Source organism: Crinia signifera, chromosome 3 (genome assembly GCF_055691185.1).
Source record: "Crinia signifera chromosome 3, ASM5569118v1, whole genome shotgun sequence".
NCBI classification, from domain to species: Eukaryota; Metazoa; Chordata; class Amphibia; order Anura; family Myobatrachidae; genus Crinia; species Crinia signifera.
In genome coordinates, this window is record NC_139219.1 from 77,883,923 (window position 1) to 77,902,274 (window position 18,352).

The 18,352-nt window shown below is 43.6% G+C and overlaps 1 protein-coding gene across 3 annotated transcripts in view; it reads left to right on the forward strand.

Annotated features, from left to right (window-relative positions):
- Positions 1-18,352, forward strand: part of LGALS8 (galectin 8) — a 42,166-nt gene that overhangs the window by 13,713 nt on the left and 10,101 nt on the right. For 2 of the 3 annotated variants that reach the window (XM_083176088.1, XM_083176089.1), the window contains exons 2-9: positions 60-118; positions 3,169-3,257; positions 7,687-7,897; positions 10,568-10,687; positions 11,023-11,079; positions 11,166-11,192; positions 14,676-14,764; positions 14,871-15,036. In XM_083176088.1, the coding sequence (XP_083032214.1) occupies positions 80-118; positions 3,169-3,257; positions 7,687-7,897; positions 10,568-10,687; positions 11,023-11,079; positions 11,166-11,192; positions 14,676-14,764; positions 14,871-15,036 (798 nt within the window). In that variant the 5' untranslated portion in view covers positions 60-79. The remainder of the gene's footprint in view (positions 1-59; positions 119-3,168; positions 3,258-7,686; positions 7,898-10,567; positions 10,688-11,022; positions 11,080-11,165; positions 11,193-14,675; positions 14,765-14,870; positions 15,037-18,352) is intronic. The other variant, XM_083176090.1, reaches the window with a different exon arrangement.

The window sequence follows — 18,352 nt, forward strand, 5'->3', positions numbered from 1 at the left end:
TGAATTAGCAAATATAACTGTATACAGACTACCTAAAAGTAACAATACACTTCTTTCAGTATTTCCCTAAAAGAGAAAGATGTCTGGTACGGAGCTGCAGATGACCATTCTGGACCCGGTAATGACTTTTATTTTGGTTCTATTACAAACCAAAAAATATTTTTTTGTATTTAAAACATATGCATTTGGATTATTGGCTGTTGAGAGGCAGTGATGAGCATACATCTTTTAAATTCAGTAGTTTTTATTAATTTTCAAAGCACAAGTGCCCGAACGGGCAGACCCGTCGATACACATGCATTATGCATCAGTTAGAGTATATAATACAGCGTAAGTAGCAATGAATAAACACATTTCAAGGACCACATGTCCTGCAGGAGTTGTAGTACAGAAAAATACCTGAAGGCGCCATTCGAGTAGGTGACCAGCATATTGAGACATAGGTGCATATGGTGTCTTATCGCATTAGGATATCTAGGATTACTTTGCATATATTCTAAAAGAGAATGTGCATATAACAAGTAGATTGAAATAGCAAAATTGACTATTAGTATCGGCGTGTCAAATTTAAAGCAAAATACCTCCCCATAAGCCCAAAAAACCCTACCACAAAACCCCCCACCCTGTACAATCCACCCCCAACTTAGGCGTACCTGGATCCCCCCCGAACCATAACTAACCCTACCCCTCTAATTGCTATATGGTATAGGATAAGGCACATCAGTGGCCAGTGGCCATTAGCTATATAAGATAATCCAGCCTAAAGAAAACTAACCTACCTCTCCCATCTTACCCACCCAGCTAACACAATACCCAGTCTATATAACACCTATCCCCCCCCCCCCCCCCCCCCCATATATAACAGAAACTGATAAGAGACATATTGACTAACAGGGCAGTGACCTATATATTCACCGGATAAACATAATCAAAATATAACAGTAGCGCTAGAATGTGCAAGATTAGTCCGGACGATCTTTGGGTCCTTGAGGAAAAAGAAAAAAAAAAAGGATAAACATTATACTATTAAGAGACAGAAGACCAATGACCTTAACCGAGCTGTCTCCGGCTCTCCCACCAGGAATATGAGCAGGAAAATTATTACAAGTATCAGGTATATAGTCATATAAAAAAAAAAACACAGAATATACTAATATCAGCAGATAGGTAGAGGCAAATAAATTTAAAGCAGGATATGATAGGGATAGGCAACAGATTGCAATATAACGTAAGTCGGTCGCATTAGGAAAAATCCTTTCCATTAACAGAATAAAGCAAATCGTCAGTCTGGCCACCTGGAATCGTTGCGATATGGGATAATTATAGTGATAGTCCCCTTTCCGTTTAGTCCAGAACACATAGCAAAACATCCAGCATATGGACATATCAGAGGTGGTGGCATACTCTGTAGAAATAAGGGCAGCAGTACTTGAAGCAGTGTGGTCGGACCGCAGTGTTTCAATGTGGAATGATAGCGGGCCAGCAGACTGGGGTCAGGACTGGACACAGGACTGATCCCATTTCGCAGAGAATCAGCAGGCGTAATAGGTTTGTCCCACAGGGATATAGTAGTTCCGTCACGATCCACGGACGGTTCAGTGGTGTGGAAACAGAGAAGTGTCCCTTTGTAGAAAGCTGCAGATCCGGAATATATTAGAGGAGTATCGGAGTCAGGAGAATAAGTACCACCTCTGCCTTTAACGCTCGCAGTTGTAGAGATAGCAAGTGATCTTGTCTCTTGCATGAACACGGGGCGCATAGGTTCTGCAAAGTTAGCATAATTAGAACAAATAAATGTGGCATCTGCAGTCTCGTCAACACCCTTATCCAAGGGAGAAGAGAGGGAGGATTTTACCACTTGTAGCCCCTCAAGGACATGGAGGATCCTCTGGGTGGAGTTTTGGATGGATTCAAGGATAAGGGAAAGAGCCATGTTTGCAGAACAGAGCACTTGAGCAGGCTTTTGCTAGTACTTGACCTCCGTAATATTGAGGTGAGTGCACTGGTATATTACTGTATGTGTCCCAGTATAATAGAGGGAGGATATGTAGCCCAGACCTGTGAAAGCAGGAGGCGGCTTGAGTCAATACCTTACTGGCCAAAATGGCTGTGGCTTCTCCCTGAGCCGTATGACTTGCGGCTGGATTGAGCTGTCTCCGGGCGGCAGGCTGCAGCAGCTACCACTTCAAGCTGATCTGTGCGAGGTGGCAGGTCAAGCGAATGCCGATTAGGGTTTTCGGGTATGGCCGAGCAGGAGCACAGCCACCAGGAGCTCCGGAACTCGGCGTCTGTGTAGGTCAGGAGGTGAAGCAAGATGGCGCCGGCATCCGGCCTCTTCCCAGCAGCTGCACAGTGTCAGGCCCGATATAGTGACAGCGGGTGGGCACAGTCGGGATCTGAGGCAACAGGGATGTGCCCAGGGGGTTTCCCCTCCTCCACAAGCAGCCAGAACCTGGTAAATGTCTACAGGATGGGTATATAGGATGGCTGTACCGGGGAGCAGCAAAGGAGAACGTCCGCTCACTCGGCCAGTGAAGCCATGTCCCCAATGAGCATACATCTTGGTGCATTTTGAAAAGAAACTGGGGGGTATAATGTTGCCAAAGTAGTTGTAGGGGGTTATTAGGATACAAATATCAACTGAATGTCCTCTATACGCCATGGGTAAAGCTACACTGTACTGCCCCTGTCTTCTACTACTACTCGTGGCTAGATGGGGTGCTGCTACTACCCTCAGCCGCTGACCTGCTCCGTGGTGGGGGTGCTGGTAGTGTGAGGGAGAGCTTACTTTTCACTGAAGATAGTTCCCTGGGCTGGCTGGGATGATTAATGGGTGGGTGGCTGCTTTCCTGCTCCTTGCAGCAGGTAACTTCTTTCCTGCTACTCAGTGCCGCTCTCCAGTGGCCAGCGCCCATATGCAAATGCCTTAAGCTGCCTAGTGGTGGCCCCCGGCCCTGTGTGTATTATAATTAATAATTGTGTGTGTATTATAATTAATAATTTAAAATTAACAGTAATTCATTTCGATTTTGAATATTTTGGTTGCCTTGGCCATGTTTTAATATGCTCGTATTTAAAATTTCCCGATCTTTTCTTGTCAACTGTGGTTTTGTATAGAAGGAGACATTTTCGCTTTTGTGCTTGTTTCTAACCCGCTTTTCGTTACAGATCATTCCATATGTTGGCACAATTTTTGGAGGCCTGGAACCAGGTACTATGGTGGTGATCCATGGGTCTGTTGCTAACGATGCAGACAGGTATTTACTCAAGATGATTTACAAAAGCATTGACAATTTTTTGGAAGGGAAGAGACTTTTTAGGAAAATAAATCAGAACATACATACAAGATTTATGTAGGCAATTCATTCATGTTGGGAGAAAGGAAGCCTTTATGATTAGAATCCATACCACTCACAAAACACGTTTTTATGCTCTATACATTGTAATATTTTGCAACTGCTTTCAAATTAAGTGGTAGAAAAAATACATTTTTATTTTATTAATTCTACTTTATAATAATTTTACAATATGATATGTAGGGCCGGAATAATGTAACCACAATTTTTGCTCTGTGAGGTTGCGGGATCATAATCTACACACTTCTGGCCAAATGTATTTCTGCCCATGTTTGGGGCCATACGGGATACCGGCTGAACTAGGACATTGTTTTAAAGGGGCAATCACTTACGAGGCATGGTTTTGCCTTGTAAATGATAGCCCCTTTAAAAAACTTCTGAGTTCGGCTAGCATCCCGCACGGCCGCCGAACTTGGGCAGCAATACATTTAGCCCTTCAAGTGATACAGTATTTTTAATAATAAAGTTAAATTCCGGTAACTCATGCAGATCACTGAGAAAAAATTTGTGGATATCCCGCATTAACTCTGTGGTGTGTGATCTGCAGGAAAGAGTGGAAATCATCCATGAAAAAATAAAAAAGTGTTAAATAAGGTTGCAAGTGGCCTTAAAAGGCATTTAGGGGACCGTAATAACGGTATAGGAGGCTGTTATAAGGTGTCACAGAATTCAATTTTAGACCTTTCATTAGTAAATGAAAAATGGTAATAGCATGTGTATTTCTCCAAGTAAAAGCATGTAGAGTATTTTCTATTACTTATTTTCGAGTACTGAACTAATTAAGGTCTTCGACTATTCAATTGCCTCCGGTTTCTTAGCTATTGAATGTATTTTTTGCCAGTGCCTTTTCACTTTGCATTGGCAAAAAGTGGCAAAAAACGGCTGCAACATGGATCCAGGTGTTTTTTTGGTACTTGTGAGTTATCTGGGCGCCCGATTTTTGATCGTATACCATCGGATCGGATCGCGTCGCATCGTGTGTTAACCAAATGGCATGCGATGCGACGAGATCAGCACCCGAGCCCGATTTTACATCGGGTACCATCTGATCTGATCACGTCGCATCGCATGTTAACCACATGGCGAGCGATGCGACGCAACGAGATCAGCACCCGATTTTAGCAGGGCAAAACCCCCAAAAAGTGACAAAACGTAAATCCCATCCCCATTGTTAACGCCACTCCACTATTGACGCCAACCCGAAGCGTGGCGAGTGCAGCGGTACGTGTCCTCCGACCTTTTCATGCCCTACTATCCACTAGGGCGTGGAGTGAGAATAGAATAGTGTGGCGAGCGCAGCGAGCCACCGAGGCCCGAAGCGTGGCGAGGGGACACGGATACCTGTGAAGCCCACGAAGGTATGTGCTCACCTGTGAAGGTATCTGCGTCCCCTCGCGGGGCTCGCTGCGCTCGCCACGCTTCGGGTCGCGGTGGCTCGCTGCGCTCGCCACACTATTCTATTCTCACTCCACGCCCTAGTGGATAGTAGGGCATGAAAAGGTCGGAGGACGCGGGCTCGCTGCGCTCGCCACGCTTCGGGTTCATGTTGATAGTGGCTTGGTTGTGAACATCCAATATCATTCATCAATATCATTCATTTCTGACACATTAAGGACAACAGAATTTAAGGAATAACTGTAATTAGCATATATCAGAAATAATAACAACAACACATAGCATACAATAATTACTCACCGTAATTATGTAGCCAAATAAATTATAACAACAGCAACACATAGCACACAATAATTAATCACCGTAATTATTTTTCCAACAAACTGAGTGCATGTAGAATGCGGTTAAATGGGCTGTCCCCCGCCAGGCACTTTCGCCACACAAACTCCTGCATATAAGAGTCCAGGTGATGGCGGGCTGTGCCCCGCTGGCGTTTGTTCCGCCATTTTGCACATCCCCATAGTCTTTCGATGTTTTGGGTGTGTGCTCCAGTGTCCGGGTCCACAAAATTGTATCTGTGGTTCACTCTCAAGTGACTGTATCCAGCCCGCTCCAGTTCTGCGGTTTTGTACGCCCGCCAGCAATCGCTGACAATTGTACTGCCAGGCTCGATGTGCTCCACAATTGCATTAATCAGAGTTGTCGCATCTCGCTTCTCCACTGGTAGCATAAAACAGTCCCCTGTTTCACGACACACTCCTCCAAACACCCACTGCTGTGGGAGAACTCTGCCGACATTGGCTTGTCTCTTTGCGAAGAGTGTCTCATCAACTTCCACTATTTTCCCTGGTCCACCAATCTGGCGTCGAGGCTGGGACATCAGGTCGCATTGACATGCCTACCGCATCAATGCATTGTAAAAAATAGTGCTTTTATTACATATCTTTAAATTCTTGGTGCAAAACTCTATCGATGTGAGTTCATCACACCAACAGAAAATAAAGCGCAGTATGGTCATAAATGGCAGCCTGCATCCGGGGTAAAATAGCGAGGCCCGCAGACTCTGCTTTTTCCCACAACTTTTGATGTAGCAGCGCCATTTCCGCTCTTTTACAGACAGGCGCATTGGGTGTCCATTTGGACAGGTAGCTGTGGATGGAAGCAGCCCATTGTCCTGCATGAATTGAACTGTATCCTCTTCAGTTTTGGGGAGGCTGAAGATACTGTCCACCAAAGCCATACTGGGAAATAGGGTGTAAGGGGCAAAATGGGGCAATATGGGGCAAATGTCAGAAATTTCACCTCACAAATACTCTGAGACACAGCAACACTGCAAATCACTTGTTTTCTCCTGTCAAAACTCACTCACAGTGATTTTGTGCCAGATGTGGCAGAGGGCGGGTTTAAAAATGGGCGGGAAGTGTAAAAATCGCGTCGCGTCGCATCGCATGCCATTGTATACCATACAATAGCATACGATGCGACGCGATTACGACGCAATGGCAAATCGCGTCGCATCGTATGCTTATTGTACTGACATCCGATTTCCACATCGGGCGCCCAGATAACTCACAAGTACCGTTTTTTTTGCTACTTACGAATTTTGTGCATTAATTACAATGTAATTAGGAGGAGGGAACCAGATGTACTGCACTATTTTCTGACATTGTTACATTAGAAAACTTTTAAAATGTAAATGACCACCTATTCAGGTGCAAACTAAAAGCCTCAGTCACTCCCTTCCAGTCCCCCGTGATTTTCTTTAGGTACGAGCAGAAATACCAGTGTACTGGGAATGCGGTCACTAAGCATTAGGTTGACACCACTGAAGGTTGACACGACTGAAGGTCGACATGGGGTTAGGTCGATAGTCAAAAGGTCAACATGGTGATAAGGTTGACACAAGCATTATGTCAACATAGGAAAGGTCGACAGTCAAAAGGTTGACATGTTTTTTTTTTCTGAGCCGACATGTGCCTGAGTATTTCATGCCCTACCATCCACAAGGGGGTTGAGAGAGAATAAAATGGCATGCCGAGCATAGCGAGGCACCGTGCCTAAAGCATGGCGAGCGCATGCAGTGCTAAGTTACGGTATCCATGTCTACTGTGTCAACATTTGGGTATAAAAAATGATAACCCCCATGTGGACCTTTTGACTGTCAACCTTTCCCATGTTGACCTAATGCTGTTGATTGCAGGTCTTTTAATAGCGACGGCTTAATTATATGAAAGCAGAGGGAGCAACACAACCTGCTGTTATTGAATCCTATGCAAGCCTAAAGCACATCTTGTCAGGGATTCTCATCAAATGGCCGAAATGATTACTAATAGTAGAAGAAATGTTAAGTTGCGCTGACAGTTAGGTATTTAAATACTGGTTAAGACGTAGGGGGAGAATTGTTAAGCCCTGAAGATTGATAAAGGGGCTCATTGCATATGTTCATCTCCTGTTATGTATTTAAAAACAAATCACAATTGGGAACTGATTGGCTTGAGCAACATTTATCATTGCAGCAGGTTTTATCATTCACAAGATTTCAACTCATTGATTAACAGGCCCCAAATTACCAGCCAATCAGACCCTAACTGCCATTTCACAGGCTGTGTTTGAAGAATTGCATGAGCAGATGGGTAAATGTTTGGAGCAGTAAAAATAGTGGTGAAGTAAGCAAGTGGAGAAGTTGCCTATTTCAACCAATCAGCTTTAATGTAACATTTCTCAAGTGCATTTTATAAAATTCTAGGTAGCAGCTGATTGGTTGTCATGAACAACTTCTCCACTGTCAAACCTGTCCATGCTTTTTACTGCTTCATACTACCCGATTACTTGGTTTCTCTCTTTCCACTTTATCACTCTCCAATGCTTTGTACAGCGGCATCTTCATGTTTTTAAATACTGTTCTTTCAAGATTGGTGTATGTTTTTAATCTTAGGTTCCAGATAGACTTTCAGTGCGGGAGCAGTGTGAAGCCTCGCTCTGATGTGGCCTTCCATTTTAACCCTCGTTGGAAACGTTCAGGACTGATAGTGTGTAACACTTTACAGGACGAAAAATGGGGCTGGGAAGAAAAAACATACCAAATGCCTTTCACAAAAGGAAAGCCATTCGAAGTCATATTTCTTGTTTTTTCTCATAAATTCCAGGTGCGTTGTTGTATATCTGCTCACATCAATCCTCAACCTCTCATTACGATCTCATCTTATGCACTTTATTATTTTTTGCTTTAGGTTTAAATAAATGTTCTTAAAGTGTACGACTGGTGCTATAGTCCCTGTAACTGCTCTTCCTCAATAACTTGTCACTTTCTACTATGCTACAAATCAGTAGCTAGCTCATTTACACTTGTTTACAATTATGTGTATGGTTTTTTTGTTTGCAGCAGGATTTATAATGGGCTCTCTATCACCAGGTGACAGCAAACTGCTGGGTAAAGTCCTAGTAGAGACCCATTAGGGTGGACACAATGCCATAGTGATATGTTATATTTTACATTAGCTTTTTTTTTTTTTTAAGTTTTAGTTTTTTTTTTCCATTATTTTTAGTTACAAAGTAGTTACAGCAGTGGTTCCCAAACTGTGCGCCTAGGCTCCCTGGGGTGCCTCGGGAAACTTGCAGGGGTGCCATGGGTTCGTCGACCAGGACCAATTCAAATTATTTATGATCAATTATTTCTGGATTAAACCATTGCTGCTAAGGGTGCCGTGGAAAAATTCTGATACCCTAGGGTGCCGTGATTAGAAAAAGATTGGGAACCCCTGAGTTACAGTAAGCTGCTGCCCTCTACTGTCACTTCTGTGTACTTCTTGTTCCAAAAGAAATGTGCCTGGCGGAAGAAGAGAAACTAAAATTGGACCGCAAAGGGTTAAATTAAATTGACTGTGGCATTAATTACTTCACCAATATCGCTCACTTCTGGTGATATTGTTTAAAATGCTAAACATCAGCATATATGCGCGCTCCCGCAGGTCTTTAACGATGCCCTCTGTCATCATGCCTGTACAGGCGAGGGAGGGCATTGGGTACTTCTGTAGTTTCACGGCGCCACCGCGCGCACAGTCTGTAACAGAAACTTGGCAGCCTGCCAGAGGCTCTGTTTCACTGTGCGCGTGCCGCTCTAGCTCTGTCTGACTGAGCTTGTGCCGCTCTAGCTGTATGTAAACAGTGTAGCGGCCGGCCAGCAGCAGCGCTGCCCAGGCGCTGACAGGTCAATGTCACTGTGGCACTTGTAGTTCCACAGTGAAATAGGCAGCGCCTGGGCACCGCTGACAACGGGGGTATGTTAAAGTGGACACCCCGGCACAGCGATGCCGGGGCTTCTAAACTGTACGCGAGATTCAGACGCAACTGCGTCTGAATCTCGAGTCACATAGATAGCCGCTAAGAAGCCGGAAAGCCTGGATTCAGACGTGGCCCTAGGGGAACACTATTGAAACCCACCCTCAGTGCCACTAGTGGACGCCACAGCTGTGGACCGTGTAAATCCCACTATCCACGCCCACCCGAAGCGTGGCGAGCGGCGGCGGTACGCGTCCTACGACCTTTTCATACCCCCACTATCCACGTCGGCGTGGAGTTGAGAATAGATTCGTGTGGCGAGCGCAGCGAGCCCAAAGCGTGGCGAGCGCACGCGGATACCTTCACAGCTATCCGCGTCCCCTCGCGGGCTTCACAGGTGTCAGCGTCCGCTCGCCACGCTTCGGGCTCGGTGCGTGGCGAGCGGACGCTGACACCTGTGAAGCCCGCGAGGGGACGCGGATAGCTGTGAAGGTATCCACGTCCCCTCGCGGGGCTCGCCACGCTTCGGGCTCGCCACACTAATCTATTCTCAACTCCACGCCGACGTGGATAGTGGGGGTATGAAAAGGTCGTAGGACGCGTACTGCCGCCCCACGCGGGGCTCGCTGCGTTCGCCATGCTTCGGGTGGGCATGGATAGTGGGATTTACACGGTCCACAGCTGTGGCGTCCACTAGTGGCACTGAGGGTGGGTTTCAATAGTGTTCCCCTAGGGCCACCTAAACTTCTTAGCGGCTATCTACAGTATGTGACTCGAGATTCAGACGCAGTTGCGTCTGAATCTCGCGTACAGTTTAGAAGCCCCGGCATCGCTGTGCCGGGGTGTCCACTTTAACATACTCCCGTTGTCAGCGGTGCCCAGGCGCTGCCTATTTCACTGTGGAACTACAAGTGCCACAGTGACATTGACCTGTCAGCGCCTGGGCAGCGCTGCTGCTGCTGCTGCTTGCCGGCCGCTACGCTGTTTACGTACAGCTAGAGCGGCACAAGCTCAGTCAGACAGAGCTAGAGCGGCACGCCTCTGGCAGGCTGCCAAGTTTCTGTTACAGACTGTGCGCGCGGTGGCGCCGTGAAACTACAGAAGTACCGGGCATTGTTAAAAAGGGTTCTGCAGCATGGCCCCCACTCTCCCCCCCCCCCCCCCCCCCTGCTGTTCACTCCCTCTTGCATTAGCAAATATGTATGCACTTGCCAATGCCGGCACTACGTTGGGTCCTTGACCATATGTTCGGGTGCACACATTGCGTAGTGTGTACCCGGCTTAAGAGAGTATGGTGATTAGAAAAATAGTAAATCTCATATTTAGATCTACTAAATCTACTCAAAGTCAATGTCTACTACAATACAAGGTTTCAGACCTGTTACAATTTGTGACGATGGATATTCTATATTATTGTTTGTATAATTATTTCTGTTTTATCATTCTAGTTTCTATGTTACATTTGAAAGGCCTTACATTGATTGTATATATTAGCACAACCTGTTTCTCTTCATAAACATTTGCAAAATGTTTTGTAGGTTTCTTCAAACGGCAAACACTTGCTCTCTTACAGACACAGAATCAACCTGGAAAAAATCGATACTCTTGGTATATATGGGAATGTGACAATTAACACAATTGGAATAGCAAACCACACAGTATGTTGTTTTTATCTTGCTACTGTTTTTTTTATTTTTTACTTGGACCCTACAAGAATCTAAGGGGTATATTTTCTGGCTGGAGTTCTGTTGAAGATGGGATATTGCCCATAGCAACCAGTTATATTCTAGCTGTTCTCTTCTAGAATGTGCTAAATAAATAAGTAGAATCCAAATGGTTGCTATGGGCAACATCCCATCTTCAACTAGAACATCATAGAAAACGTACCCCTAACAATCTTTAGTTAATCTTTTTTTGCTGGTTTTGTAATACATTATACATTGTATTACTATATATATATATATTAATTAATCAACACCCTCTCCTCTTATAGACCCAGCTGGGCTCACAACCAACATCTCTGGCACTCAGTACTCTGGATGGCAGTCAGGTAAACTCCTGACATTTGTGATAAACAATTTATGTGATTTTATTATTATAGTAATTTTATGTTTGTTTTTGTTTTTTTGTTACTAGGGAGCATCACAGGAGAGTTTGACATTTGTGAGTATTCTGTGGAATAAATTGACTAAGACGGGAGTTCTATTTAAGATGGGATGTTGTCCATAGCAACTTATCAGATTCTATTTATTATCTTCTAGAATGTGCTAAATAAGTAGAATCTGGTTGCTATGGGCAATGTCCCATATTCAATAGAACTCCCATAGTAATTTGACCCCTGTGTGTTCTGTGTTACAGTTGCTGTTTTATTATAAGGCTATTCTGTATAATCAGGCTCACCGGTGTTCCATTATGCACATTGGTCGTCTTTTTATGTTGACATAACTAAAATTGAAAAACATATTGTTTAGGGAGACGATCGGGGGTTAATGTTTTTCAGCATCTTAAAACTACAGTATTATGATGACATATAAGTTCTTAAGAATTCCCTTTCCAATACTAAAGTAGGGATAATCAGGGCTGTATTCTGAAATAGATTGAATTGATATGCAGACAAGCTAGGGGAGGGAGGGTGCAGGGAGGCAGAGGGGCCGGGAGGTATCGGTTGGGTTAAGTTTCCTCTGGTTTTAGCTACTTTTTGATCAAAGCAGCTAACTGAGCTTTAATCAGAGTTGTTTTTGGAAAAATGCCACTCATTGAAGTGTTAACAATGACATGAGCCTGTACCTTGGCCCTTAAAGTAAAATACATAGACTCTCCCTTCTGGTTGAGGGTCATATGAACCGAGTTGGCCTCACTGAACAAGTATGGCAACCAAAAAACAAAAATTGGTGGCAGATAATCTGTCATCTACAACTCAATCAGACCAATTCACAGTTTCATTTATTATTTTATTTATTTATTAGCAGTTTCTTATATAGAATATTTGAAAATCCACATCAGTCCCTGCCCCAGTAGAGCTTACAATCTATATTCCCTACCACATGTACATGCACACACATTCACTCTAGGGGTTAATTTTTGTTGGAAGCCAATTAACCAACCAGTATATTTTTGGATTGTGGGAGGAAACCGAGTAAACCCAGGCAAGCACGGGGAGATTATACAAACTCCACAAAGTTTAGGCCATGGTGGCAATTGAACCGATGACCTCAGCGCTGTGAGGTAGTAATGCTAACCATTACACCGTCTGTGCTGCCCAAATAAAAATGAACACAAAAATATACACACTGCCATATATGTATTTTATTTTGGGTGCAACCCAACATACAGAAAAAAAAATCACACATTCATAAAAATTATCAGCTAATGGAAATACAAGTTATTTTAAAATCCTAGAAACTACTTTTCTTAACTATTGAAACATAACTAACTTTGATTATCTTGAGGCCATGTTTATCTGAATTTTCAATGTTATAATCTTATATAGTCTCAGTGTCATTTGAAACAAGCCAAATGTCCCTGTAGACCCTCTGCTGCTATGGATCCTGTATATTCAGCATATTATAATTGCAAAGACCTGATGACCATTAGTATCTCCTCACAATATTACAGTCACTTGCTCTGTGCTGGGGTTCACTACTCTGAAAAATGCAGATAATTGCAGCCAGTCCCCTTATTGGTTAGGTAGAGTTTACACACATAAATATTATAAATACAGACTTTTCCAAAATGCTCCAGTTGTCCTAGCATAGCCCCACACCCAGGCCTATCACTTGGGTAGCTAATCCACCTTCAAGAGCCTTTTCCCTCTGTCCTGGAAACACTTATATCAGGAGATCACAGGTGCTGCTGATTAAACAACCTTACTTCTGCTACTGCTCAAAAACCTGGTCTGGATTCTCCACATTACTTATATATGAAGAATTAATTGGAGGCACAGACTCCACAGTCTGTGGAGACAGACTGTGGAGTTCCACCCATCAATTCTTCTAGTGCAGTGAGGGGTCGTTTGCCTACTTACCTGGAAGGTACCCAAGTAATTTTCTACATTGTATTGTGGAGTGCAGGTCTTTCTTCATTATATTTGTATATACACTTCCATTTGGGGTCACTTAGATATTTCCTTATTTTTTTAATGTAAAGCTTTTACTTTTTTTAAGTGAAGAGAACATTCAATTAATTAGAAATACACTATATACATTGTTAATGTGGTAAAATACTATGGGCCTTATTCTGGTTCACTCTTAGAGGCAAATTCCTACTCAAATGGACAAAACCATGTGCACTGCAGGTAGGGCAGATGGAACTTGTGCAGAGAGAATTAGATTTGGGTGAGTTATTTTGTTTCTGTGCAGGGAAAATACTGACTGCTTTACAATGCAATATAGATCTCATTTTGAAGAAAAACCCCACCCAAATCTAATTCTATCTGCACATGTTATATCTGCCCCACCTGCAGTGCACTGGGTTTTGTCCATTTGAGAAGGAATTTGCCTCTAAGAGTGAACCAGAATAAGGCCGTATATTAGCTGCAAACGTCTGAATTTTAAAGGAATATCTGCATAAGTGTAGTGGCCCATTTCCAGCAACCATCACTCCAGTGTTCTAATGGTACATTAGGTGAAATTTAATCGGATGAGAGATTCAGAAAGTGAGATATTTGGTAAGAAATCTCCAGTTTTTTTAAAGCGGCAATCATTTACACTTCAAAATCCAACAGGTTTTGCAGTGTAAATGATTGCTGCTTTAAAAACACTGGAGATTTTTTACCAAATCTCTCACTTTCTGAATCTCTCATCCGAATAAATTTCCCCCACCATGTTTGTTAATCACGTTAGAAGACTAATGGATGATTAGAAAACCCTTGTGCAATTATGTTAGCACAGCTGAAAACAGGTTTGCTCGTTAGAGACGCTATAAAACTGGCATTCCTTTGATCTAGTTGAGCATCTGGAGCATCATATTTGTGGGTTTGATTATACTCTCAAAATGGCCAGAAAAAGAGAACATTCATGTGACAGTCTATTCTTGTTCTTAGAAATGAAGGCTATTCCATGAGAGAAATTGCCAAGAAATTTAACTTTCCTACAGCGGTGAGCACCACTCCCTTTAGAGAACAGCACAAACAGGCGCTAACCAGAGTAGGAGGAGAAGTGGTAGGCCCCGGTGCACAACTGAGCAAGACAAGTACATTAGAGTCTCAAATTTGAGAAAAAGATGCCTCACAGGTCATCAACTTCATTAAATGGTACCTGCAAAATGCCAGTGTCAACATCTATAGGGAAGAGGCGACTCCGGGATGCTGGCCTTCTAGGCAGAGTGGCAAAGAATAAGCCATATCTGAGACTGGCTGATAAAAGGTAAAGATTAATATGGGCAGAAAAAAATCATTGGACAGAGGAAGACTGGAAAAAAGTGTTAGGGACTGCCTCGAAGGACACCTCTTCAATGTAGACTATTTTACATAAATAAGGAAATCTCTAAGTGACCCCAAACTATTGAACGGTAGTGTATGTGTTTATATTTAAATATATTTGTGTGTGCACTCGTATATAAATACATGCAAAATATTGTTGTGTGTGAACAATCTGTGTTGCTAGCTACAGTATGTCATTCCATATGCTGATCTTCCCTCCTATTTAGGAAGTTCCTTACATAGGAAGCCTCCCCAATGCACTATGTCCTGGGAGAACAGTGGCTGTAAAGGGTGAAATAAACAAGAATGCTAAAAGGTACATGCTCTGCTCCCTTGGTAACGAACACGTAATCTGTATATGTTGTTAGATATTAACAAAAGGTGCACTTTTTCCAATGATTGCGATGCTTTTTTGTTCATAGATTTGCCATTGACCTAAAGCCTAGTGGCTCCAAGAACATTGCTTTGCACCTAAACCCCCGTATGAAGGAGAAGATGTTTGTCAGAAACACGTACCTGTATGAGAGCTGGGGAGAAGAGGAACGGAAGCTGCACGACTTCCCCTTCTTTCCAGATATGTATTTTGAGGTAAGTGGAGAGTTGATTGTCACCTACTACAGCTACTGCAGGTTTTGTGCGATGATCATGACTTGCAGATTTCTGTATATTTAATATACACCGATGATATTAGAATGAAAGTGGGATCATACACTGTGTATTCATATTGGTGTCATTACTAATAGTGATTGGCAATCAGTGTTGGAAACTGTTACATTTTATGTATAATAATGAATTACTTTATCCACTAACCCTTTGAGTGCCAAGATAATTTGTCAAAATACTTGGCAAGCAAACATTTTTCTCTATCATAATCATAATGACCTGTAATGTTCACCTTATATAGGAAATGTAATATTTTTTTTCCGCAACATTTTTATTCAGTTTATATAACAAATGTGAGTGGTGCTGGCATTTTTAGCAGATATTTTGCTCACAGATATGTTGGCACTCAAAGGGTTAATGGGTGAGGTAAACTATGTCTCATAGATCTAGAACTGACAGCATGCCAAACTACTTAGTGACTTCATACCCCCATTATCAGTGGGCGATAGCCTTATAAGAGTTACCAAATGCCTCTGTTACCCTTTATAATCCTTAATCTATCCTTGTGCATGCTCAGAATATCAGTATATCCCTAAGGTTATATCCAACCCTAAGTCGCTGGTGCTGTTCTAAAAAATGTTTATAATTTAAAATATTTAGCACTATATTTCAAAATAGTTTAATTTAGTCAAATTCAGCTGCTGCGTGCATGATAGAGCAAGCCACAGCTCTAATGGTAGAATTTACACACATATATATATATATATATATATATATATATATATATATATTTTTTTTTTTATATATATATATATATATATATATGGATCCTCTGTTAGGCAGGATCCAAGAAAAGGGGATTTTTGTAAGAACTTACCGTTCGAATCCCTTTCTCTGATATGGTCCTGGTGACACAGCTCAACATTGGGATGTAGGAGGGTCCGTAGGAGCCAGGCACCTATCCTAAAGCTTTTGGAGGGTAGGCTCCTCCCTTCTGCATCCCAGACTCCTCCGTTCAATCTTTCAAAGCCACTGGAATACATTAACTCAGTACAAACGCCTGCACATATTATATGCACAATTTCAAAAATAACTTTTCAACCATATATAACATGAAACATCATGAACACTGGCATACTTACTGAGCGTAAGGGAGGGATCGCTGTGTCACCAGGACGTTATCAGATAAAGGGATTCGAACGGTAAGTTCTTACAAAAATCCCTTTTTCTCTTTCAATGGTCCTGGTGACACAGCTCAACATTGGGACGTTCCAGAGCCGGTCCTTTGGGTGGGTACGCTCAGGTCTGCAGCTCTCATCACTGCTCGCCTGAATGATGCGTCCTCCGATGCAAACTCATGGAACCTATGGAATTTGGCAAAAGTGTGAACAGATGACCAAGTGGCGGCCCTGCAAACCTGCTCAGCTGTGGCCCCATGTCGAACCGGCCAAGAGGTGGCGACCGACCTGGTGGTATGCGCATTAATCCTGGCCGGCACAGGCCTACCAACCTTAGTATATGCAAAGGCAATGACAGAACGCAACCACCTAGCAATGGTCTGCTTAGAGGCAGGCCAACCAATCTTGTGCACATCATACAAGACTAGCAAAGTGTCAGTCTTCCTGACACCCTTCACCCTGTCCACATCCAAATTCCTCAATTTGTCCCTTTTTCTTGAACCGTCTGGGGGTTGAAACATAGGCAGAACTATCTCCTGATTCAGATGAAAAGCAGAGACTACGTTTGGCAAAAATTGGGGTGCTGTTCGAAAAACAGCCCTGTCATCATGAAAAATAAGAAAAGGAGACTTGCATGACAACGCTCCCAACTCTGATACTCTGCTGACGCAACAGCCAACAAAAATACAAGCTTCCATGTAAGGAACTTAAGGTCAGCCGACCTCAGCGGCTCAAAGGGCACCTTTTGAAGACACTCCAGTACCAGCGATAAATTCCATGGAGCCACTGGTTGCTTGTAGGGAATTTTCAATCGTGAAACCCCTTGCAGGAAAGTTTGCACCTCCGGTAGCAAAGCTATCCTTTTCTGGAAATAAATCGAAAAGGCCGATATCTGTACCTTGAGTGATTGAAGGCTTAACCCAGACGAAAAACCATCCTGCAAAAACTCCAACAATTTTGAAAGTCGAAACCGCGATGTATGCGACTTCTGCCTTTCACACCACCTAATATAGGTCTTCCAGACCCTATAATAGTTTGCTGAAGACACTGACTTTCTAGCTTTTACCATGGTGTTAACCACAGCCTCCGAGAAACCCTTGTTCTTCAAGATGGCGGTTTCAATAGCCAAGCCATCAAATTTAGCCGAGCTGAATCCATGTGTAAGAACGGCCCTTGGTTTAACAGATCTGACCTCAGAGGTAGATGCCACGAGTCCACCGACAATCTCTGAAGCCTCGAGTACCAGGACCTCCTTGGCCAATCCGGGGTTACTAGCATCACCGGAATTCCTTGGGACTGGATTATTTTCAATACTCTCGCCAGCATTGGAAACGGCGGAAAGGCATAAAGCAGATTCCCCTCCCAGGGAATAGTCATTGCATCCACTGCTTCGGCCAGTGGATCTCTTGTCCTGGCATAGGACCTGGGCACCTGATGATTTAACCTCGATGCCATCAGGACCACCTCCGGAGTTCCCCACTTCAGTGTAATCTGATGAAACACCTGTGGGTTCAGGCTCCATTCCCCTTCTAGCAGCTCCTCCCTGCTCAGGAAATCGGCCTCGATATTTTCCACCCCCGGGATGAATATCGCTGACAACGCTGGAACATTCTGTTCCGCCCACAAGAAGATCCGGGAAACCTCCCACATGGCCAGCTTGCTGCATGTGCCTCCCTGATGATTTAGGTACGCCACAGCCATGGCGTTGTCGGTCTGAATCCTTAAAGGAAGACCCTGCAATCTTTCTCCTGCCAGAGATATCACTTTCCACACAGCCCGCAGTTCCAGGATATTGATCGGCAAAGCAGACTCCTCGGAGGTCCATAAACCCTGGAGGTGCAGGTCCAAAACCACTGCCCCCCAGCCCCTGAGACTGGCGTCGGTAGAGACTACCAGCCAGTCCCAGGACTGCAGAGACCGACCTCACTGAAGGGAATCCACCTCCATCCACCAATGTAGGGAAGACCGTGTCTCTGGAGACAACACTATGTGCTCTGACTTCATGGTCTGAGTATTCCCTGACCAAGATGTCAGGATGTTCCACTGGAACACTCGAGAGTGGAACCTGGTGAACTGTAGCGTCTCGAAAGTCGCCACCATTTTCCCCAACAGTTTGAGACACC